The sequence below is a fragment of the Triticum aestivum genome, chromosome 2D (genome assembly GCF_018294505.1).
Source record: "Triticum aestivum cultivar Chinese Spring chromosome 2D, IWGSC CS RefSeq v2.1, whole genome shotgun sequence".
NCBI classification, from domain to species: domain Eukaryota; kingdom Viridiplantae; phylum Streptophyta; class Magnoliopsida; order Poales; family Poaceae; genus Triticum; species Triticum aestivum.
The window spans coordinates 41,738,390-41,757,385 of record NC_057799.1 but is presented as its reverse complement, the minus strand read 5'-3'; the positions used below and the strand labels follow the sequence as shown (position 1 = coordinate 41,757,385).

Sequence of the window (18,996 nt, the reverse complement as noted above, 5' to 3'; positions counted from 1 at the left end):
GCGTACAAAAACAGAAGAAGAAGCACGGGCATAAATCAATAGAATAGTATAGTTTCAGAAGTCTTTTTTGATTGGTATATGAATCATGGTTTATAGGGAAATAGTTAGAATAGGAAAGCTCCGTCAGTTACTAATGTTTGGGTTTTTGTTTACGGCAATAGTAGGTTTCTTACTTGTCATATTTAGAATATAAGCATCAGTTACATTTGACGTCTAGCCTTTTTATAGAAGAGAAAGGAAGGTTAAGGGCAAGGGTGCAACATAATATATAAGAAAAACTTGATCTTTGAGGGGAAATTTTTCCAACTAGACCGATAAATGAGAAAAAGTACCAGTCGTACCAAGAACCAAAGGCGCGAGCTTTCATTGATATATATATATATACCGTATCTTTTAGCTGAAAAATCTATGGATAAGAACCGGCTCTGGGAGGAGGGGTGGCGCGACAGAGCAATGAAAAGCTGGGATCTTTCCTTATCTTCGGTCCTGACGCCTTTTCCTTTTGTATGAGGAAGCGCTACAAAACATCCTTCTCGCGGGTTATCTTCTACTCAAGCAAGCTCTCTCCTATTCTTCGTCCACCAACTAGCAAGAACGTAGGAGCACAAGAGGGTCATCATCTTCTGAAACGATTGGCTTTCGATCTGCTTTCCAAGAGGTGGTTTCTGACATGACCAGAAAGAGTGGAATTCTGTTAGGATTGGCATGTCAAGTTACTTTCTCGGACCCTAACATAAACCACCTTATCCTCACTCAGTTTCTTCTTTTGGACTGAGCAGAAGCACGACCTCTATCTGACGTTTTCTCTATCCCTTCTAATCTCTCAATGGCATTTCCATCTCTCGATTCAATCAATCAAGTAAGTCCGGATGACACTTGTCTTTATTAGTGTTTCCCCGGCTATTCATCCATTACTTGCATCTCAGGTTCTTTGTACCCTTTTTTAGTGCCATGCACACTGAGGTTTCTGGCATGACCGAATCTTTTGAGAATATCGCTTATTACGTTAATTTCTTCATCTTGGTGTACTCAATCCATTCAAATTCCATAATTCCAATGCTATAATCCCTATATTAGATGAAGTAAGAAAGCACCAGTCCTCTTATTTTCTGTCTTCTATGAAAGAATGTAGCTCGCTCTTTCAACCCGGGGCCCCCTCGAAAGGAGCTTCAGAGCTCTTGTATTCCACCGAATAAGAATAAGAATAAGAGCAAGAAGGGGCTATCTTTGCGAAGGGACCTGCACCAGAAAGTAGATCATATGGCCTTTCTTTCACCAAAATCAAGTAAAGCCCCGGCCAAAGAAATGCAGCAAAGCAAGTCGTCTTTGGTTTGGAGCTAAATTCCCGGATGTATAGGCTTGATCGAGTGCCTTAACTGAAATCAACAATATAAAGTGGGCTCTTTAGCTTGCTCCGACAGAGGTCTCCTTCTCCCTTTGCAGCGAGACTAGTCCCTACCTCTTTTCAATCAATCTTTCATACCGTATGCCTTTTCTACGCCTAAAACAAGTTCATGTCTCTCCTCTCTGAAGTCGGACCTTATTGAAAAGTAGTACGCTTTCTTTCGTGGTGTTCAGGATCCCATGCTTTGTAGTTCACGCATGGCTTTCTCTAACAAAGCTAATGCCGAATTAAAGACCTTAAACGGAAAGACACGGGAGGTGGCGAAAAACGAAAAAAGAGAAAGAGCTTACAAACCTCTCTAAACCCGGTAGCCAGCGTAGCCCTTATTCATGGGTTAGGGACTAGCATTGAACAAAGTTGGTGACAGCCGAAGAAAAAGTGAAAGGGCAAGTAAATAATCTAAACATGCGGGTAAGCAGCAAAAAAAGAATAAAAGTAGTGTGCCCTACCTGTTAGTAAAGTAAGGCCTTCCAGAGCCTATCTAACAAAGACATACATGCGGATGAGGACACAGAAATAAATGGACGTCGATCTGGTACTGAAATTGCATAGCAAAAAATGCAATATGTTCATACTTGATGAAACGCATCTCATCCAATTCATGATTTAAGAACAAGAGAACGAGATATTGACTTTTTTACATCTGTAACTACATTCTCACATTTGTTTTTTTATCTCATGACTTTTTATGCGATCGGAAAACGAATGAGATCAGAAAGATAGGCGGACGACTTGACCATAAGGTCGGATGTTTCCGTGAGCAGTAAGCAGTGGATCTCCCCTTTTTGGGGGAAAGCTGGTTAAACAAAACTAGGGATAGCTAGCAGGTATTTTCTAAAGGTTCAAAAAGAAGGTATTTCAAAAGGGCTTTCGCAAAGGAGGTTCACCTTGCCTACTTTCCTTGTCCCCCGTTCATCGATATCCTATACTGGATACCTTTGCCTTTTTCGAGTGGAGGCAGTAGGCTATTCTCGTTCTTAGCTTTATACGCCGAAACATGCCATTGCGTAGGCTCGTAGGCGTAATTCGTATTCGTATTTGTTATTGGCGTACGTAATTTCCTTACTGCGTCTATCGCTCGTAGGAATATCTCTAAATAGGAATCGTAGTCCTCGTATGTACATCTTTCCTGGGCTCTGCTTGCTCGTCTACGCTCCGACCAATTCAGTCAAAATCGAAAAAACGATGTTTCCTTGAAAAAGTCTAAGATATAGTAGTAGTAGTCAAAAAGTGCACTTTTTCCATATATTTTGATTTATAGGGATCCCTATCTTTACCTCTATCCACAGAGATACCTATCTATATAGAGAGAGATTTTTCTCAAAATTGATCTAGACTATCCTCTATCCGGATAGATATGTCCCTATGAGTGACTAGGCCGATCTTTTTTTATATGTTTTGGCCACGTCCGTTTCCGCTTCGAAGAGGAAGGTTTGGATCTTTCAATCTTATGTCGTGAGGGATGTGACCTATGTTAGGTCCATAAGATACCACAGCTTTTAGTGTTCTATGATTCACCTCCGAATAATGAGTAGGTAGTTTGATCCTTTTGATTCTTATCTTCCTAGTAAACGGGGATCCGGAGCAATAGGTTGAATTACTATATAAAGAAGACTTTTCTACAAAAGGACTTATTGTTCGAGTAGGAAGATTTCGGTTTTTCTCCTTCCCTCTTTTCAATAAGAAGAAGTATTTGAAATGAAACAAGTTCCTCTTCATTCTATTGTGCTCAGCTAAGGAACTGCCTAAGCATACTTTTGCGGATCCAAACTTCTTTGTTCTCTCAAAGTCTTCTTCTTGCATATAAGAACGCAACTTTCCGATTCCTTGGATTTGAGTAGTAAGCGGCATCCCCTCTGAGTTGTGAGTAAGCGGAACCATTCTTTTTTTGTTCTTCTCCAGATTCTGGCCGGTAGGAATTTTCCTCTTCTTTTTCCAACTGATATGGCCGATAGGAATTTGCCTATGATTTTTCCAACTGATATGACGATATAGAAAGATCTCCTTATTTCATTTAGGAATAATGGATCTCCTCTTGTTCCTCAATCTTCGGAGAATAAGGCATTGGATTAGAGAAAGTTCTCTGTTCCAAACATTTCCTGGAAGTAGACGACACATTTTAAATCTTAATGCTGGCATGGCATTTTTCATTGAATCAGTCTTTTTCGCCACATCGCGTATAAAGGGAATCGAACCCAACTCTTCCACGAACCCCCCAGGAATGGCCCACCCTTTCTTTGAACCTTGTCAATGATCGAACGAACTTACAGATATGAACTGAGTGCCATTTCATGAGTAAGATCGAACAAGGGAGAGGGATATGGAAAGGATGAAGTAATGAAAGAGGAAGTCATTGCTAGTAGAAACGACTTGTCACGATCCATTGGATCATATAGAATCCATGTCCTAGGTCTATCAAAAAACATTCTTTTCGCTAAGAGTATATAATAAAATATAGTGAAAGGGTCCACCCCAAAACCAAGGGGGTACTAACTAACAGCTGAGTCCTCTCCGAACCGCAGGAGATAGTTGCCCATCATACGGCTCACCAACTTCACTTGCCTCTAAGGGGGGCTCGCTCCGGGCAGGTTTGGATCACTTATTATACACGGCCCTGTGAAGGGGTTAGGAGCGTTTTCAAGATGATTCTTTCTTTGTCGAGACGAAAAAGGAACCCATCTTTTCGATTGAAAAATGTGAGTCTATTTTGCCCACTTTATCCATCCCCCTCTATCAAAATGATCAAAAAGGCATTTCAAATGCTTCTTATTCCCGTGTTTGATCTTATCTATCTCTGCCCCGCTTCCATGTGGGTAGAGACCCATGTAGAGAATCTAGAGGAGCCAAGGATCTTACTCTCAAGAGTGCTTCGATAGGCTCCACTCTCGCCCCTGAATAAGTCAGGCTCCATTAGCCTGGGCTAAGATGGGGATACCGAGTCGACGATTGAAGCCCCCAACATTCTGCCAGACACTGGACAGGGGTAAGCTCTGTAAATGTACAGAGCCAAGTGTGGTGTGGTGTAGTAGTAGGCACTTCTAGGCCCCTTCCCGCCTACTAGATCACTCCAGTGCTTCGGGTACTACGGACCCTCTGCCATCCATTGCAGCAGAGTCGTTTCATGAGCGGGGGGGGGGGGCTAAGCGCAGTTCTTTGAATCAAAGGTTTCATGAAATCGAAATTGATTCTTTTTCAGATATCTGGATAGATGGATGGATCTATCTTTCTATTCAGATATCTTTTGCAATCAGCCCCAAATCCTTGATTTGGCCAGGAAACAAAGCACTGCTTTGGGCCCAGGAAGCGAAGGGAATGAGCTCGGCTGCTTCTCCCCCACACTTCTTTATTTCTCCGTGCCCCTTCCGCATGCGCTTCGCGCGCCATTGGCGCTTTGCTCTCCTCTTATTTCTTCATTGGAGGGTTCGGATGGACTTCGCCGTTCTTTCCCAACGAAAATGGAAAGGGCTGTATCACATCGAGATGTCGATTCATTTTCCGCCCCAAATGAGATGGGGAATTAGTCACCTCGGTCCCTTCATCTTTTTGAAAGGAATCGAGGCCCGGCCCGGCTCGCGTCGTTCCAACAACCAACGGGGAGCACCTCAGTATACGATCGCGCGCAGTAACTGGGAGTCCTATTACACCTAAGGCCAACTTCCATTCACCAAACCCAGGTTCATCTCGTGTAGTGATTGTGAACTCGTACAAGGATATGGAGTCGACGATTGATGTATCAGACTCGACCCTGTCTTTCGTAGCATGCATTCCCATCTGTTGTTGCAACTGATTCGGTAAGCTACGTGTCCGGTGCACAGAAAACTGCCTTCGGTCTACCAACCTTCCGGCCGCCCAACGACCTATAACGCTAGTCACTACTCCCACTGGGGCTAGGAAGTAAGCCCCACAACCTAAAGCGGAGAAGAACAAATAGAATTTGCTACAAAAGCCGGCTAACGGGGGTATTCCTGTGTATGAGAACATTGTAATGGAGAAGGTCATAGCCGAAATAGGATTCGTTTTGGCTAGAGCGCCCAAATCCGCTATATATTTGACACTGGTTTGCCGTAATGCTGGAACTATGGTGAATGCATCTATCGTCATTGATGCATAAATAAATATACCAATTAGTAGTGACTGAATTCCTTCTATGGTTCCACATGAGAAACCAGTACGAATATAACCTACATGTCCAATCGAACTATGAGCTAGAGGTCTTTTGAATTTTGTTTGGGCCATGGCGGCCAGTGCTCCTAAGATCATAGAAGCAATGTTGCAGAAAAAGAAGATTTGTTGTAATGTACCCCCATAGGAAGCAACAATAGAAACACGTGACATATTTGCAGAAATAGAGATTTTAGGTGCAATAGAAAGGAATGCTGTCACCGGGGTGGGTGAACCCTCATAGATATCAGGTGCCCACATATATAGAGTCAAAAGAGAGATTGAGTCCGAGGGAGAGCGGGGTTTTCTTAGGGCTCGAGAGATTGAATAGATAGGGCCCCACAAGTTGTTAATTCGCCACTAGGGAATTCACACAAAATGGAAGGACTTATTCTCAACAAAAAACGTGCTCTCTGAACCGAACGTGAAAGTTATTTTCCATCAGACGGTTGTTCACGTAACTCCACTCTCGGCTTGGATTATATATCCATTTGGTCCGCTCTCGGCCATTCCACACGCTGCCTAGCAGAGACGTGGTTATCTGAAGTGGATTCTCTCTTTTCTAGTAGATGCCGAACCCGCTGCTCAGTGGGCAGGCGCAGCAACTACATGGACCCCTTTCTTTATGTTGTTGCCAGCGCTTTCCCGGGCCGAGCCGGAATTCTTTATTAGAACGTCGGAAGGCAAAGCCCGAAGGAAGGCTTCTATCCCCTCGGCCTTCTTCCTTTTCGATGAAAAACAAATCGACATCTCAATCTTCGAAAGAGTTTTCCTTACCCAGCTAATATCCCCCCCTTCGTCGAGCCTTTCCTTTAGTGGTAAGGGATATGCACCTTATCTGAACGTCGGCAGGCATTCCGGAATTCTCCTTTTTTGGCCCCGGGTGAACATAGGCTCAAACATGATTGGAGGGGTCCTAGCTACGCCATGCGTTCAATAAAAAAAGCAAGCCTCTGGGAAGCTGCAGGGGTTACAAAAGAGGGTGCTTTCCTGTGTTGCACTGAAAAAAGGACAAAGGAGAAGATGCTCTTCGACTTTCTTTCTTCCTCCCGCACCTGCCTAAGCCCGGCCCGCGTTAGAGGGGAAGATTAGCAAACCGGAAAAAGACAGAGGGAGGGGGAGATGCATCTTATTCTCTTCGCGAGAACTTCAGGATCGGAGAATCATTCGGAAGGGGCGAGGCCTTCATTTCGTTGGCAGAAGCAGAAACGATCCAATCCATTCGGGGCTTCGGGGAACCGAAAAACGAACATTGTTTACTTTTTTCATAGATAGATGATATATATAGGAATAATATATACATCCCTTTACTTTAGATGTCTATGTATCTATTTTGGAATCATCTCCCGATTCTCTTTTTTTCTAATTCGCATTGCTCTTTCTCTCTAAATTGCATCAAATAAAATAGAGAGAGAGAGCAGATGGATCCTATCCGCTATAACGAACACTCATTCCTATCTATTGATAGAAAAGAAAGATCTTCGTCACGGACTTTTTCTTTGTTCCTTTTTTTAGATTGGAGGAATTCCTCATATCCAAGGCAGCTCCCCACAAACACCCCACCCATATGACTATGTCCCCTTTTGAATCGACAGTAGATTGGGCTTCATAGCTACTTTCATTCTAAAGATGAATATTAGTCAATAGGCAGGCTTCTTTCAGTAGCAAACATATTCATTTTCACCGGGCTCCGCGCACCTTTGGTACTTCTGGAGGGCAAGCAGTTTTATAGTGACTTCTTTCTTAGGGTAGGGCGGTGAATACTTCCAATTCCGGAAAGGTCATTGGGTCGCCTTTGGAAGCTAAAGCGAAAGTTGTAGAAAGCCGGGAGAAAAAGCGAAAGCTTGCTCAAAACGGCATATACCCTAACCCTCGGAAGTGAAGATGCAAAGCGTCACTTTTTCAAAAGGAAGGAGTTTTTTTTGACTGAATCCATCCATAAAGCCGCCAAGGAAACGAAGTTCGTTCCCTTTCATCAAGTGGGTAAGGTAGGCAAACCACTCAAGCTTTGCCTTAGACTGATGGAACAAAGCTAAGAAGTAGGCTGAATGAAAAAAGGAAAGGGACAAGGGCGGTCGTCGCTTGGCGCGAAGGCTGCTGGTTCGGTACGGTACTAAAGGTCCTCGGACTTCCAGGCGGTTTTTATTTTGGGCTGCTGTGAACCCTTGGATCTCGCCAATACAGCCTCCTATGGTTTTCGTTACCGAGATATCTTTTCTTTTTTCCCAGGGATTTTTGGGTAATCAGCTCCCATGCTGCAAACAGTGAAATCTGAACCTTGTCGCTCTTCTTTCCTCGTGGGCAGGAAGCACACCAGCAGCATGCGTTGCGTGATTCAACTGTGTTTTTTGCACTTGACTGGGTGGACAGTTGACCGGAAGATAACTTCAATTCGCCCAGCCAGCAGGCGGGCGGCGTGCTTATCTTGTGTGACAACACTACAGAGCGAGTAGCTCTTCTAGTCGGGCAGTTGTGTGACAACACTCCTGAGAAAGCGGCTCTTTTGTGCAACATGCTATGGTCTCAACGCCCTTACGAGGTAGTGATGAGTTTCACGCGCTCTAAGCCCGGCCCGCACGCAGTTAGGAGGATTGGCCGCTATCTGAGCGGTACCACCCACCCTACCCTACTACCTATAGGGGGCCGTCCATCCTACAGCCGCCTGAAAAGGAACTGCAGTAATCTTGAATAGGAATCCTACAGTGATAAAAAGAATCCCCATAAAAATACCACTAGATCGAGCACCAGCGATTTTGTATCCGGTCAAAATCTTGGCTAATTGATCGAAGTGGGTAGCTCCAGTAGACCCATAGATCATACAACAAATAGGGTGGGTAGGCCCAACCACCACACTACACGTATAGACGCGAACCCCCCTCCTTACCGTACGTGTGACTCTCACCGCATACGGTCACACAAAGAATCCAAAATCCATCCCGAGCTTTTTATTCCACCTCTCTCTCCTCTCCAATCCTCTATCAAACTAGCCTTCCCCAGCAAGAAAACGTATCCGCTTTAGCAACAAAGCGCTCATCCCTTGCTTGTTCTTGAGCGTGCAAGGCGCTCAAGACGGTGATTCTTGCTTAAAAAGGGCTAAAGCAACTCCAGCTTCGAAGCTAGAGTTTGCAACTTCAAAACTACAGGTTTTAGCCCTCCTGCTGGGTGGGCGCTTCCTTCGTCTATCGTATGTCTCACTTGGCTTCGTCCCGAACCAAGGAGGCATGATGGCGGGCGCGTGTGTGTGCCGACTGCAGAGACTACAAGTCGGTGCCGGAAGCGACTCGCTTCTATTCTCGATTAGATATAGATGGGGAATCTCTATAGATCGTCTTTTTTCGACAACCTCTCTAAAACGCATACGAGAAAATTGCACTTCACGGCACGGCAAAAAAGAAGAGCTTCGCTCGGTTGGCCCTTCTAGGCTTCCGCCTACTTTCTCTTCTCTTAAGTCTACAACAAGTGGGAGAGGCAGGATTCGAACCTACGTAGAAAACCTTCAACAGATTTACAATCTGTCGCTTTTGACCGCTCCGCCACTCTCCCCTTCCTAGGGATAAGCCCTCCTCAAACAAAGGGTTCCTCATTAAGAAGGATGGCGGCCTTCGTTCTTAAGTTAAGAAGAGTAGATGGAACTATTAGATTTGCTAGCACTCCGGGAGAATAAATAAGGTCATTTAGTAAGTCCATAACAATTTATGTAAAGCAAGGGGCAAAGCTTCTACGACAGCTTCCCCCTCATTGCCATCGTCGGCCTTCCCCAGCTCCCCTCCTTCGTCGCTTCTGGCTAAGCATCTTTCGGCGGAGGAAAGGAGGAGACTAGTCGCTTCTGGCGAAGCAGCGAGTTCATGAGCAAGTGAATGAACAAGCAGCGAGTGAAGTGCAACAGTCGTAAGTAAGGCTCGCCATGTTCCTAAAAGGAGTGACCATCTTTTCTTCCCTTCTACTGACACTGAGCGAGCAGCAAGCATAGGCAATAGTTTCCGTAGGGGTGGGGCGCAAGCAAGCATTTTCAGGCTCTGCTAGCTAGCGTATTCTTCTGCTGTCAATGAAACCAAAAGAAAAAACTAGTGCCCTTTCGTATAGATCGAGACGCAGTACTTTTTCTTTACTTCTTCCATACTAGGAAGAATGGAAGGAAATCCTTCGACAACACTTCTTCCTTATTTGAAGAAATGATATCCGACGCCCGTGGAAACTCTTTCATTTCAAAAAAGTTCTTCTTAAGAAGAAAATAGCATTTCCTATTGATTTGTCCCCTGGACTAGACCTATGTAGATTCAGAATTATCCGTCGCTACGCTGTTCCCAAGGACTAGCAAAATCAAAATAGCGAAATTCTTGGGTCATCTCAATGGGTTCAGAAACCACACGTTTCTCTGGATCATCATAGCGTACTTCCGCATATCCACTCAGAGGAAAGTCTTTTCATAATGGATGACCCTCGAAACCATAATCTGTTGATATACGGCGTAAATCCGGATGGTTTATGGAAGAAACACCAGACATATCCCATACTTCTCGCCCCCACCGGCCGGCTGATGGAACTAGACTGACTACCGGAGATATTCGTCTTACTTCGTCTGCACTTGTTTGTACACTAATGCGTGAGTTATACCGAGTACTCAGTAAATTATGGACAACTTCAAATCTTTGTTTTCGAGAGGGATGATCCACTCCGCAAATATCGATCGAAACTTGAACCCTTGTATAGGTATGCCATTTTAGAAAGCTAAACAATGGAAATGGGTAGTCAGTATTGGTATAAGATCTATTCCCATGTTCAGATCTTTTCATTTTATGTACCATTTCTTGGGTAAAATTTCCCAACTATATTGGAAAATGGATTGGTTATCCATAAATGAAAATAAAGAAAGCTTTATTTTGGTTCCGCTTCTTGCTCTAAGAAGAAAGACTTGTCGGAAATCACCGATTGGGTTGGTCCGACCAAGAAAGGCATGGGAGTGGAGAGGTAGAAGTGAAAGACTGGCTACCAATAAAGATCCAAAACTACACACTTTATATAGTTATGTATCCAGGATAGGCTGCATGCTCTAGTGTTGAATCGGGTATAGAACCCAGGATGCTTGGTTACAGTTCCGAATCCGCTAAACCATCGCTCGGGGGAAAGTATTATACAGAGCATTAGTACTTATTCTGATCCTTTCCTTATATTTAGATTCTAGTAGTTTATTTCAGTCGTATTCGTATACTTACTGCGGTTTAGTAAGGGTAACAAATAAAAGTATGCAGGTTCTATTTTATTCTTCTGAGACATATGATGGTAGCATTGAGAATGAGAAATCTTTGCAAAATGCACGTATTATTAAGGAGTTCTGGAACGATTACTACGCTAAGCTGTTGGATATTGACAAAACGAAAAAGACTTCTAATGTTGATATGTATCAGGATGATGTTAGAAAGTTGTTGATTAATGAAAAGAAGAATCAAAATGGTGTGTTTTCTGATACTGAATTAATAGATTTACAGAATCAAATTGCAAATTGCACAATGAAGTTTGATGAGGATAATCTATTTAAAGTAACTCCTAACATAGTAAAGTTCTTGATTAATAAAGATCAGCCTAACGCTAAGCAATATCTAAAGGGTTGCCTACCAAGTAGCTTACCTATGCTTAAGATGTTTGGTATCTATACGCTTGAGGCTATCATGATTCATGTACTAGGCTTGGTATTCAACACTCTTCAGGAATCATCCGCAGTTAAGGCAGCTAGATTTATAGATCAACTTAATTCAACTGTACGAGAACGAGCAAGGTTTCTACAATACAAAGCACCAGGTAGTGGTAAGGTGGAAGCAGTACTCACTAGTAAGGTAGAATCAGTTAAGGATGTGGTTCAGCCCAAAGGTGCTAGCAAAAAAGAGAAAAAGAAAAAATCCAGTGTCATTATGATATCGGGAAATACTTGCTCCAATTCATGATTGAAAGAAATGTTCTACATATATCAACAGATAGGGGAGTAACAAAAGAAGATCCAGTGCTGGTCCTTAAGAAAGGTCAAGGGTATATAGAGAATTCTTGTTATGTTATGTGCAATTTGAACATAAATCTACTCCCTATCAAACTTAATCTTCCGATGCTTTGCAAACCCTTGGATTGGCAACCAGCAGAGAGGGGGTCTGATCCTGATACATTATCGGATCTGATAGGAGGTTACTTATGCAAACCCACGGGGATATCTAGAATCACTTTCAGCTATTAACTTCCCATGACTTAAACCACTTCTATATAAAGTTACATAAAAAGAATACAAGCAGATGTGTGATATTTTGAATGGGCTTCAGTCTCAAGCGTTTGAAATAAACAAAAGGCTCTTGAGATTTCTGGAAAAGAATCGTCAATGTTTAGTTGAGTGTGTGCTTCTTTTACCAAATGCTCTGGCTCGGGTGAATCCGACAGAAGCCTCAGACATATTGAGGGAGTGCTACTTCAATAACGTCAAAGGTATTAAGAATGCTTGTAGCTATAACAAACTGTTAAACAAATTATTAAAACAGGTGCAGCAGGCTACTTATGAATATTTTGTAATAAGACTTGCGTCAGCATACGAAGGTTATCAATTCTATTTGCTAGCATTCATGGACTTCCGTGGTAGAATCTACCGTTCAGGTGTATTGCATTTTCATGAGTGTGATTTGTCAAAAACTTTATTACTCTTTTCTGCCGATCATCCTCAACCTCAAGCACAAAACCACATGTCGGAAAAAAAAATCTCAGTCAACACTTAGCATGTGTTGTAGCCTTTAAGTATCCAAAGTTCTCGAACTTAGGTGATGCCCTTAAATGGTATAACGAACACCAGACTGAAATGTTTACTTCGGACGAAAGTTTCATTCAATTTGCTGCGCAAGCTAGTGATCCATTTTTTTCATAGCCAAGATCCTTTCTCAGGATGAAGGAGTGAGTAATTATCATCAGGTTCCAGTGACCCAAGATGCGAGTGCAAGTGCATATCAAATTATGAGTTATCTCTTGCTTAACTTAGAAATGGGTAGGAGAACAAATCTTCTTCCATCTTAAGACGGTAAAATCCAAGATGTGTACATGTGCTTGCGGGATGAGCTTAATAAATTCTTGGATACCAGATTGAATAATGTTAGTAGTAGTAATTAGAAGAAAAAACTCATAGATTCTATGTTAACCAGAAAGTTCGTCAAAGGATTGTTTATGCCATCTCCACAGGGGTCCGTCCGGTTCTTCCTCAAATGGGTTGCCTCAATCTTTATCAAAGTTTTGGTATCTAGCTTATCCAGCTACAGTATAGTATACTCCTTCCTTGCTCGATAGAGCTCTTTGAATCCGCTTCAACTAAATGCGTAAAATAGAGTAATTTCTTCAAAAGCCAGTTTCTTTCGAGAAGGCAGGAGGCCCATAGCGAGTTACAATAGTGCCAGTTCTTGTACGGAAGGCCGTAATTCTGGTAACCTCGACTGCTCTAAGAATGATCTGGGCTAGCCGGGCACATCACATCAAAGTTAGGTCATTTGTCAAAAACATGGCAAATAGCTCAGTTGGTTTGGTAAGGGAGCTATTCTCTCACTTAAACCACTCCCATATTAGGTATTCTATCTCGTCTTAAAGTCCCCCCGCATTACCCATAACTTACCACCTGTATCTCCGGAACTCAAATCGCAAAATGACAATGCTTTCGATAGTCTGTACTAAATTACTTTGTACGAATGCACATCTTGGCCGTCGGGTAGCTGATCACCATTTCAAAGTCTATATCCGTGGTTCAAGAAATGGAATTTCTATTCTCGATTCAGACAAGACACTGATTTGTTTACGAAACGCTCTTCATTTTATAGGATCTCCAAGTCGTCAAAAAGGCCGTTCCTTCTTTTTAAAGACCAATCATTTATTTATTTATGAGATAACGGAAGAAATGGTGAGCTATTTAAGAAGCTATTTAAGAAATTTGAATTCTCATTGTTTAGATGATTCTCAATGGAAGATCGGGGTGTTTTTGACCAATTCTTTTGCGAATAAAAAAATCCGTTCAAGAAAGAAGAAGATCAATTTTGGGTTCAACCAACAACCTGATTGTGTGGTTATTCTGAATGCAGATAGAAAGTGTTCGGTCATACTGGAAGCTGATCGATCACAAATACCTATTCCATCCTTAGTTGATTCTACGATCTGTGACACCCAAGTTTTTATTTGGATTTTTCAAAAAAAAAGATTTTTATTTGACTTGAAGGGAGTGATTTAAAAAAAAAATTCAAGAGAACTCTCACTCTCAAATATCTTTCTTTATGGCAAAATTTTTATTTGGATTCACCCAAGATCTGCCTTTGACCTTGGAGGTTCTTGCTTTCTTTAGGACTCAAGACAAAATGGTTTTCATTTGGGAAAATAACTTTTGAAAAACCTTTTCTTGAATTTGCACTATGGCTTTTGGAAAGCCTTTTGCCACTTTCAACAATTCCTTTTTTCCATGGCCCAAGTGCAAATGATCTCTCCTAACTCCTCCCACACCTCTGGATCATGATTTACATCAAATCCAGCAAGTTGGACCTCCCCATGTATTTATTTTCCATTCAAATTCTATTCAAATATTTTCTGCCTTCTATTCTACCACTTGGAGATTTACAAAGGAACTCCTCTTTCTGTTTTGATTTTTGGCCCCAAACTTCTTTCCCCTCCTAATCCTTTGAACCCTCAACCTGGAACCATGAAGATCCACTGGTCTCCAGTTCAAAATTTTCAAACTACATCAGCTGCAAGTTTGGACCAGATTTGCCAAATTTGGTGAAATTCATTCAAAACTTTCTCCAAAAATTCCAAGTAAATTCATGCAGCCCCTGGGTACTTTGAGTGATCATCTCACCAAGTTACAGCTCCAGCAAAATTCATCTCTTTACCAAAACCTACTGTCGAACACCTGCAATGCTGGGTCACTGTCAAAGTTCAGTTAACTTCAGAGTTCGGTCAGTGGTCACTGTCGTTTTCTTCAGAACGTAACATCGATCTCACCAGTGCCATCGCGTCGCCTTGCTCCTCGTCCTCGCCCTCTCGTTCCTGCACCGCACGAGTGCCTGGCATCTTGCGGGCGTCGGCGACGAGCAGCAGAAGGTGCGCCGCCCCGTGACCGACGCCGGCGGCGGCTTTGCGGACGCCAGCGGGAGACACGGCGCCGCCGACTCCACCCAGCGCCGCCCAAACCACCGGAGCCCGCCACGTGGCCGTCCACTCCCCCGAATGCGCTGCCGCTCTCGTCGTGAACCCCAGGGCGCGGAGCGCGCTCTCTGCCGCCGTTGAGCTCGTGCGGTCACCTCACCGTGGACAGACGCCGTTACGCCAAGACTAACCACGTTCAGCTGCAAATCAAGTCCAGCAACATCCACTGATGCTTCTCGACCGCTCAAACCCCCTGCCGACCCACTGCTCTGCCGTAATCGCTCGCCGGAGGGTCTCCGTTCACGGCCACCCCGTCGAGCTGCCTATAAATAGGGGCCCCGAGCTTCAACTCGAGCACCCACCAGCCCTACACTTCCCCAAGAGCACGCCCAGCCACTGGAAGAGCCACGAGGGGGTCCCCTCCATCGACTCCGGCCGCCGCGTTCCGCCACGGGGTCCAGCCTGATTCGCCCCCGTGTGTGCTCCGCAACCCCCATTCTCTTGCCAGTAGCTTCTCCTTGCATCACCCGTTCTGACCCGCGCCTCAATTCGTACTTTGCAGCCCTCCACCGGAGTTCCCCAACCTCACCCGAACCGCCGTCCGCCGGAGATAGTGTCGCTGTCGACGTGGTGCTCCCCGTTGGACGAGTCCACCACCCACCGACGCGGAAGAAGACACTGAAGCTCTTGGTACCCTCCGTTTCTCCTAACTCGCCGTGGTTCGACGCCGGCGTCCACCGCCGTCTTCGGGCGCCGGCGAGCTTTCAAACCTGACATGCGGGCCCCGCGTGTCAGCCTCTGTTTTATTTCCCCCGAACCGTTTTCTGTTGGCGCCTTCGGGCAAAATACGTTTTCTCCTTGCGCTTGCGCAATCCCAGCCGAAGCGTTTTCTGTTTTCTCAGTTAAAACCCTGGAACTTTTTGTTTCATTACAGAAAGGTCCCTGGACAGAAATCTTTATAACTTTTTAATGAAAAGGTATTTTTGAGTGATTCCTTTTCTGTCCATCTCAAAATTTTGTCTAGTTTTTTATGGGATTTATTTAAAAAATATTTGGCAAAGTTTCTGTGCATGTGTTGGTTTTCACGTTAGTACCCCGTTTCGTGATTGCCGTAGGTTCCGGGAGAGGGGACGGAACCGCGAACTTCGCCGAGCTAGACTCCGACTTCTCCGAACCAGGCAAGCATGTTTGAACATTTGATATGGCAGATGTTTTGCATGTTCATGTGAAAGTTTGTGCGTGGCATGTGAGCGTCGATAGATACCTCGTTGCTTGTAAGGCAACGACCCGGTTGTTCCGAAGTTGCGATGACCTCTGATGAGAGCTGGCCTAATCATGTAGTGACATGAAGGGCAGCAAGGTGGTACTGTTGTAGCATGCCAGCCTTGCGTCAGCCGACTCTCTTCGGCGTTAACGTGGTTGGAGCCACGTTATCGATCTTTTCCCGCATGTCCCAAAGTTGCGATGACCTCTGATGAGGGGTGGCCAAATCATGTGGTGACATGAAGGGCAGCAAGGTGGTACTGTTGTAGCATGCCAGCCTTGTGTCATCCGACTTTTCCGACGTTAACATGGTTGGAGCCATGTTATCGTCCCTTCCCCTTTCCGTGCTACCACATGTCTCATTGCCAGGATACGGTTTAGTAAGTTGGTAACCTCTTTCCGTGTACACACCAAACAAAGAGGCCGGGATGATGGTACCTTGGCCCAGCATTAAAGCCAGTCATTCGGTCAGGGGGCATGGGTGTTTCCGGTTGGGACCGAGAGGGGGGGCACCCCCTTATAGCGCGCGTATAGAAATTTGATCCCATGCTACGCGAGGTTGTAGCCTCCCCGACTTAGGGTTTTTCCTGAATGTTGCCGAGGGTGATCCCTGGCTTCGGATGGTTAAATTGGGTGTGTACTGGTTAGACGTGTTGCTTCTAGAACACCGTAGACGGAACTAGTCCCCGTGACTACTGAAATCCGTTGGCTGTGGTTAAGTACAAACTCTGCAGAGTCAATTCTTTCCAAATCATCGTATCCATAGTCAGAAATGTAGATTTTTATATCCAAATCTATCCGTGTGAAAAACTTGCCCCCGGTGAACAAGCTCAAGCGGTAAAGTCTCAGATTTATTGTTATTCCTGTGGATGGACCAACATTATATTTGTCTCGTGCTTGTGATAAGTTATATTCCCGAATTATTGTATTGTTGTGTTACAATATAAGCCCTTTATGCGATGTCGCTCAGACGTCCGACTGTGGCATGTACTGTCTTTATTTTCTGTTATAAGCCCTTTATGTGGTGTCGCCCCGACGCCCGACTGCGGCATTATTATTCCGCATTTTCCGCTCGAGGAGTCTTTCAGACACTCGTTTGGCACCAGTATTATTATTCCGCATTTTCCTCTCGAGGAGTCTTTCAGACACTCGTTTGGCACCAGTATTATTATTCCGCATTTTCCTCTCGAGGAGTCTTTCAGACACTCGTTTGGCACCAGTATTATTATTCCGCATTTTCCTCTCGAGGAGTCTTTCAGACACTCGTTTGGCACCAGTATTATTATTCCGCATTTTCCTCTCGAGGAGTCTTTCAGACACTCGTTTGGCACCAGTATTACTATTCTGCAGTTTCCGCTCGAGGCGTCATTCAGACCCTCGCTTGGCACCCAGTATTTATTATCTCTATGTCTGATCGCACTGGTTAACTTATTCATGTGCTTCATGTTTGCATTTGTTATACCTTATGCCCGAACTGTCTTGCGAGTACTTTCATAGTACTCACCTGGCTTGTTGATTTGGCCAGATGTTGGCGAAGGCGATCTCTTGGATGAAGAGTTTGATAGCGCGTCCGACGCCTAGAGGAGTCCCAGTCAGTCCTGCGCGATCCCGGATATTGGTCACTTATGTTGTTTACGCTTCCGCCACCCGCAATAAGTCTTCTCGAGCCTCACTCCGACGCTCGAAGAGCTGTAGTCTTCTGGAGTCATATCACTCGCCCCGCGGTGATATCTCCACCATCGTTATTATCGTGAGTTAGTAGTTTGCCACCCTATCCGCCGTATTGTTTTATCGGCGTGTATGTAATAAATTGTTGGGCAGTCTCTGCTCAACTTTGTATTATATTTAGTACTCCTGGTACTTTTTCTTCTGTGACCAATGTTTTGTCTATCAATGAGAAGGAATTCTTCCTCGCTGGTCCGTATCAGGGATTGGTTTCTCAATAATTATTTTATTGAAAAACCGGTCGTGACACGATCCCATGGGAATCCTATAAAAGAATCACTTATCCCATCCCAGCGAATGATCCTATACAGTTCGTATATCTATTTCGCCATTCGATCATGAAAACAGTGATTCTTGAACAGAATGTGATCAGTAGAGAAGCGCAATCTCTCAGAGTCACTTTGAGTACGGGGAAGTCCGCAGGAGGGATGAGATCTGCCTGCTACTCCACCTCTTCTTCTTCCCCAATAGACGAAGAAGAAAATAGGGCCAAGGCGCTATTGGAGATGCGTAAAAAATATCCATCGGGAGATGGCGCTGATGCTGACGCTAACGCTCGCAAGGCGGTTTTGCAGGCAATTTCTAAAAATACTTTTTTTTCGTTGAGCTCATAACCCGGTTTGGACCGATTGACTCTGAGAGCGATCGAGGGGTCGCGGGCTCACACCTTTCTTTTGCGCATAGGATCGAAGAGATCCTAGAATTTAATGGAAAGAGCAGCAGCTCTCTAAAAGACCTCACTGATCTTAAATTGGATTTGGAAGACGCCTCTAAAAGAGAGGAGATTCTACTTCCATATTTTTCCTCAAAAAAAGAGGCAAAGTCCTAGCGTGATACAAAAAGAAATAATGGGCAAGGGCGGGGAATGATAGGTTCATAGATGTGGAGTAATCAGTTCTTCATTTGAAGAGTTAGTTGGCTGGCCTACCGGCCCGCAGATGTAGAGAGGTTGCCCCCACCATCCTCTTGAACTGCGAAATCAAAGCGATTCATGTTGATGGAAGAAAGGCTAATTTCGTTTGATCCGATCCGCCTATGCGAGTTCGAGTCTGGCGAGTCACTATCATCTGTTGCCCTAACTTTTTCTATTAGCTCATCTTGTCCGTAGTGATATTTTGGAGAAGGAGCAATTACCGGAGTGAGAAAGGTAGAAAGAAGCAATCACGAAAGCTAGTGCTAGTTGTGGCTTTTTGTACTAATCTTGTTTGTTCGGTAGCTCGCATCAGCAGCTTTAAAAGGAATAGAAAACGAGGCTTTTTCCACCACACCAGGGGCGGGCATTACGCTCAAGCAGGGGAAGTCAA

At 44.3% G+C, this 18,996-nt stretch overlaps 1 protein-coding gene and 2 pseudogenes across 1 annotated transcript; 1 reads left to right on the top strand and 2 right to left on the bottom strand.

The window, feature by feature from the left end:
• Positions 1-3,669: 3,669 nt before the first annotated feature.
• LOC123048612 (NADH-ubiquinone oxidoreductase chain 2-like) lies at positions 3,670-5,835 on the bottom strand. Its single transcript, XM_044471678.1, has 2 exons — positions 5,239-5,835; positions 3,670-3,860 (listed from the first exon to the last, which is right to left on the bottom strand). The coding sequence occupies exons 1-2, from the start codon at positions 5,825-5,827 to the stop codon at positions 3,670-3,672; spliced, it is 780 nt and encodes a 259-aa protein (XP_044327613.1). The 5' UTR covers positions 5,828-5,835.
• A 3,960-nt stretch (positions 5,836-9,795) lies between these two features.
• On the bottom strand, positions 9,796-10,492 carry LOC123048610 (NADH dehydrogenase [ubiquinone] iron-sulfur protein 3-like; annotated as a pseudogene).
• A 2,180-nt stretch (positions 10,493-12,672) lies between these two features.
• On the top strand, positions 12,673-18,675 carry LOC123048609 (ribosomal protein S2, mitochondrial-like; annotated as a pseudogene).
• Positions 18,676-18,996: the final 321 nt, after the last annotated feature.